The sequence below is a fragment of the Vespa crabro genome, chromosome 3, assembly GCF_910589235.1.
Source record: "Vespa crabro chromosome 3, iyVesCrab1.2, whole genome shotgun sequence".
In the NCBI taxonomy this organism is placed as follows: domain Eukaryota; kingdom Metazoa; phylum Arthropoda; class Insecta; order Hymenoptera; family Vespidae; genus Vespa; species Vespa crabro.
Window position 1 is genome coordinate 5278398 of NC_060957.1, and position 6077 is coordinate 5284474.

The following is a 6077-nucleotide window of genomic DNA, read 5'->3' on the forward strand; positions in this document are numbered from 1 at the left end:
ATATGCTTATATATGCGGCATATGTGTATGTGAATTGCAATTATGAATATATATATATATATATATATATATATGTTATGTATCACAGTGCTTACTTTTTGATTCTGTGAAGAATTCCAAAAAAATGTTTGGAATTCTTGAAAAAAACGATCTAAAATGAAATATCAATATTCCGTGAAATTTGAATGTTCGTAAGATATATTTTAATAACATTTAAATACGAGAAAAAACTTAATGATTTTTGAATAAAATAAAAGGCACTCGAATTCTTAATTTAAAATAGAAATATTAACACGATCGTTCTCGCACACATCGAACAACATATCAGTTCGTAAATTAAAAAAAATCAATATCATAAAATACTGATAATTACTAATACTAATACTTGGAATTTTTAAAATAAGAAATATAAATGTATTTTCATTGCAATATATTGTAATATGTAAGATCGAAAGAATCTTCATAATCTTTTTCATATATTTTCATATACTTTTGGCTATGCTTTTTCGTTGTTACTAAAAAATTGTTATCAAAAAAACAATCTATATAGATATATATAATATTGCGAAAAATCATCAAATACATAATTTTTTCAAAACTTAAAAACATCAAGTCGTTATTTAATATTTATAAAAATATTCACTAATTATAGCTATGATTATCATCTAGAATTTATATTATACAAAGTGTTCACGCTCGAACTGATCTAAATTTTTTACTTCATAATATCAATATGATTGCGTATTAACCACTTTCTGCAATATTCTTATTACACAGATCAGATATTAACACTAACGTTCAAATCAGCTCAAATGACCAAACAGTGCCTCTGCGCTTACTACTAATTGTTCCTATTCTTTATTATTAAACACAAAAAACATGAATACCCTAATGAGTTGTACCTGTGAATATAGCATTTAAATTCTATGAAATATAAATATGCACTGTAGTATAAGTCTCTTAGAATAAATATTTTATTGTATAAGTAAACTCATTTTTTAAGCTTAACAAAAATCTAGATATTGTTTTGTGAATTCTGTATTTCTAGCATTAATATATTTTATATATATACACAAAAGATGTCTGTACATTATAAAAATATTCGAAATAAATACTCTATTATCAGTTCAGTAATAAATCAATTCAACCGAGTTCATGTTTTAAATATCTTTATAAAAGAATTTATATTTATAAATACATTTTCACTTACAGTCTTGGTGGTTTATAATTTAATAAAATATTTACCAAGCTTTTATCAGGAATTGTTTCTATTTTCGTCCTCATTCGAATCGCTAATTTAGTTGTAAGCTTTAAATACATGGCAGAATGATGAAGTGCTATTGTATATGGTATTGGACACCATTCAAATTTAACGGTATTTCTAACAAGTGCTGTTATGTAAGTTTCTATTAATGACATATCATCTTCAAGAGGATAAAGATATTCTTGTAAAGGAATTATTAATTTATTCAATGGTAATCTTAAATACCTGAGTACACCAGCATGCTCAGACCATAATAATTTCCTATAATGTACATTATGTCTCTGTGCAATTGGAATTAATAATATCATTGCAAAATTATGATCACCATAAGAAGTTGAGCAAAAATGTTCACACATTGCAGTGAATAAATCAACAAATGAATTTAATCCTGGTAGATCTTTTGTAAAGTCTAACTTTTTGTAATACTTTTGCATTAAGTTTGACATTACTTCGTTTAATAAAATAGAAACATCATTGTTTAAATAAACTGTATCACACAAATAGGTTAGCACTAATCTACTAAATTTTAAAGTTGGAGATAATTTTGCAACTAATTCAGGTGAAACGATTTCTAAACATAATATCACTAAGATATTCTTTTTATCTTTTTCTGTGCTAGTTTCATTATTTCTACATTTTGTATAAATGTGTACCAAAGGTAAATAAAGCCAATCTTTAGGCATTGCTGCTTGACTCCAATCTGAATTTGATATAACATATTTTTCATACAAATTTGCTATTTCATATTTCATTTGATTATCAGCATTATTTAAATTTAATTGTGATAATTGATCTGTTATTAATTCCAAATTTAATTTTTCATTTGATAAAGCAATTCTCAGCATATCTACTACATCATTAGAAAAATCTCCTGGTAATGACGATACAAGTTTAACAGATATTTTCCAAATATTATGTTTCACTATAGAATTTAAGTTTCTATTAAGAAAGTGAGCAGCTTTAACAATAATAATAAGCAAATAAAACTCCATTCGCGTATACCACGATCGTTCTAAATTCCAACTTGTTGATTCTAGTTTTTGAATATATTTTATAAATTCTGGTTGATTGAATATTGTCCAAAGACCTGTTTCAAATGACTCACGGTAGAACATATCAAGTATTATTGCTAGGAAAGGAATACAAGAATTCTGAGATACGATTGGTTGTAATTGATCTTCCTCTGTCCGTACTCCAAGACTTGGCAGACAGGATGGTTCTCGTTCAATAGAAGGTACACAAGTACTTAATAAATTTGAAGTAGAACTGTTCAAAATTTCAATATATAATTATTAACATTAAAAATATTTGAAAATTTGATGTTGATATATAATAAAGCAGAAACATACCATAATGTAGAAAATATATTTGAATTTGACATCCAATTTGTTTCCAAAGCTTTTAGATTGTTAACAGACAGCAATGTTTGTGAAATCAATTTTAAAATACACCACTATAAAATTATAATAATTATATTAGATTGAGTCGTATCTTATTTCATGTGCTTTGTACAAACTTACTGTTGGAGATGATAATGATGATAATTGTCTACTCCATTTTGATAACAGTACGGAGATATTTTCCTTGAATGAATTTAAAGTACTAGCTACAGCTATGAGTACAGTTGCATATTCACAAGCTACATCTCCAGCTTTTCCAATATCATGATTACATAATAAAAGTTGTAACTGAGATATAAGTGTTAATTGAGCTCCTTCAATACTGTCCATTGCTACTTTGTGATGTAGCAACAATTTCCAAAGACGTAAGCTTTCAATATTTATTTTAATTCCTTCCTTTCTAAAAAATAAAAAATTTTATTAATACCAAAAAATACTATATTAAAACGGTATAACCTTACCCTGCATCACTGGAAACATATGATAGAATAGAATGAATGATTTTCAACTGAACTAATTTTTCAGCCACTACTCTTCCACCGTAACAAACTAAGATTCGACATAAACGTACGCTAGCAGTTATTGGGATACCATAAGCATTATTTACTGTATCATATGTAGCTAAAGCAAAAATTTATTTATTAATTACAATATTAAAACTTATAAACATATATTAATTCTATTCATTATTTGCATATTTTTATATACTCACTTAACTGATTGACAGATAAAGGTATAAAATTACAAATGATAGTATTCAACAAATTTGGAGTACTTGCAATGTTCAATGCAACTATATGTGAATGTCTTGCAAGACGAGTCAATATTTCCAAAGCACATATTACACCAACAGGTGGAGGATGCATTTCACTTAAAATATATCTACAATAATTTTGTATTGTTATAATACAATATGTTAAAATAATCAAAAATATAAATATTATACAACCTAATTCTTAAAAGAATATCTGATCTTAGAAGTGCAGAAACAGCATCTAATTGTACGAGCTCATGGTCTTTCAAAGTACTTTCATCTTTAATATCAGAAGGTGGAGGTTTCAAAGTAGGTTCTATGTATTTGTCCCAACCAAACATTCTGTCCAAACAGATCTCATCTACTTCACTAAATACAAATGCTCTCAATACCTGCAAAGTTGCTGTAACCACAGCTACAGATGTATCATCCAATGAAAATCTTAGTAAGAGTAGGACATTATTTTGACTCAATGCATTTAGTGGTGCTGGTTGCAAAACTTTATCATACCATCCTTTTCGACTTTTTTCTAAGATATTAGCTAAAGTAGTGAGAGCAGTGCAACGTTGTTGTTGCGTAGAAGATCTACTTAATTGTAACAATTCTTGTAAAGAATAACCAGGACGTTCTGGTTCTTCTCCATGATGATGAAGACCTTTATCTATTGATAAATTCTCATCTTTATATGGAAGTAATAAACCTATACGAGAAATATAAGAAATATAAATATAAAAGCAATCTTTTAATTATATTTATAGTAAATTTACCATTAAAATCAAATCGAGCATTGTATGGTTCATCAGGGGCAGGTTTATGTTCTTTTTTTTCTGGTATATCTTGCATCCACTGCAGTTTTGCAGGTTCTATAGTATCTAAATGGACCCAACCTTTTTCTTTAGCTTCCTTTAGTATTTCTACACAAGGCTTTGGTACAGTTTCTATACTACTTGCACATTCCATAGCTTGATCTTGATCTTGATCACAGCATAAAGAATCACTTTCTTTATTTTTTATGCATTCTTTACTATCAAGTTTACATGACTGAAAATCTGGTTTATCTACTTCTGTCTTGTTTTTATCTTTTTTCCTATTTTTAAGAAATTTTATTAATTCTGGATTAAGAGATGATTTAAGCATCTCCTTTTCTTTCAATATTTCTTCTTCAGTCATTTCATTTAATTTTTTTAAATTTTCTTGATGAATCTCTTCGATAAATGAATCTTTCATAGCATTAGAATTTTCATTTTTTGTTGCATCAGATTCTTCTCGACATTTCATTTTCATAGGAAAGGCTACATTTTCTTTTTTTAAAATATTTTGTGAAAATAAACTCCGTTTAGTAGATGCATTCTAAAATTTATATACAATTCAAAAATTAGTATATCAAAGTAATATAATATCATATAAATAATATTTATATAAATACCATATAATTATCTGATACAAAGACTTTTGGAAAGCCAATTTCTGAATTAATATTAAATACTTTTTCATCAAAGCTAAACTTCTGTTCCTTCATATCGAATTTTCTTTCGATAATATTTCCAAGTATTATATTTGACGGATCTATTGGTATACTTTGTACTAAATCATGAATTTCTGCAGACGAATTTGCAGTTATTTCTTCTTTTACATTTGTATTTAATACTTCTCCTGTGCTTTGAGATGTAAAAATCTTTTCTGTCTTTTGTTTTTTCAGTTCTGAAAATCTAGATTGTACTCCACTCGAATTAGCTTTATATTTTGACGCAAACGTTTGCATAGAATTAGCTTGTCCTTTAATTTTATCTCGTAAATTTATCACTTTGGCAGATGGTGGCAACCTATTTTTTAAAAAATCTTCCTGCATTCGAAATAATTCTTCTTCGTCGTCTCCAGGTTTGGGTCGTTTTAATGTAATCATATTATCCATTTTTAATTTCTACAAGATACTATTGTTTAATGATAATAAAAATTATAAATAATGCAAAAATATTTTTGTTTTTTAATATATTTTTATATTTTTCATAACGTAATCCTATCCTCCCATTAATACTTTATTCCTTACACTCGTTATAAGACTTCGAAACATCAACTTAGTAAACACATCGTTTCTAACCTATTATTTAATTTCTAATCTATTATGGCTCTCTATCACGTGACGCAGTTACCAATCAGCATGCAATTTCGTCTAGCCAATCCTGTTTCAGCATTAACCAATTCGCACGAAACGTGTACAACTTCAGCGACAGGTATAGACAAAATATGAACTATAAGCGTAAGCATGAAAATCTGTCTCCATAGACGTATCAGTCTATAAGTTTGTATAAATTATACTTTACTTGCACGTAACATAATTATCGGATTAATGTGAGTTAGAGTAGAAACTGTGAGTAGGTTCGAACTCAAATTTTTCGTTTTCCTACATTTAATTGCAATTTTCATATCTTCTAACATAATGATATGATTGCTATCAACAAAGTGTACATTTTGGCTTCAGTTATATGGAAATAATAATATTTTATAGTATTATAAATTATTGTTATTTTCATGATCTATACGAAGTTTTAAAACTTACATTCTGCAATTTATAATCATACGGGACGTTTAGTACAGAGGGCAACAACGGTTTGAATAATATGGAGTTCTTATATATAGCAATGATTATAGATTATATGAT

At 27.2% G+C, this 6077-nt stretch overlaps 1 protein-coding gene across 1 annotated transcript; it reads right to left on the reverse strand.

The window, feature by feature from the left end:
* Window positions 1-33: 33 nt before the first annotated feature.
* Window positions 34-5510, reverse strand: LOC124423133 (RNA polymerase II-associated protein 1). The gene is made up of 8 exons (XM_046960564.1): window positions 4845-5510; window positions 4186-4768; window positions 3614-4118; window positions 3377-3546; window positions 3126-3285; window positions 2785-3064; window positions 2614-2717; window positions 34-2530 (listed from the first exon to the last, which is right to left on the reverse strand). Exons 1-8 carry the CDS (start codon window positions 5328-5330, stop codon window positions 1207-1209), a joined length of 3612 nt encoding a protein of 1203 aa, XP_046816520.1. The 5' UTR covers window positions 5331-5510; the 3' UTR covers window positions 34-1206.
* Window positions 5511-6077: the final 567 nt, after the last annotated feature.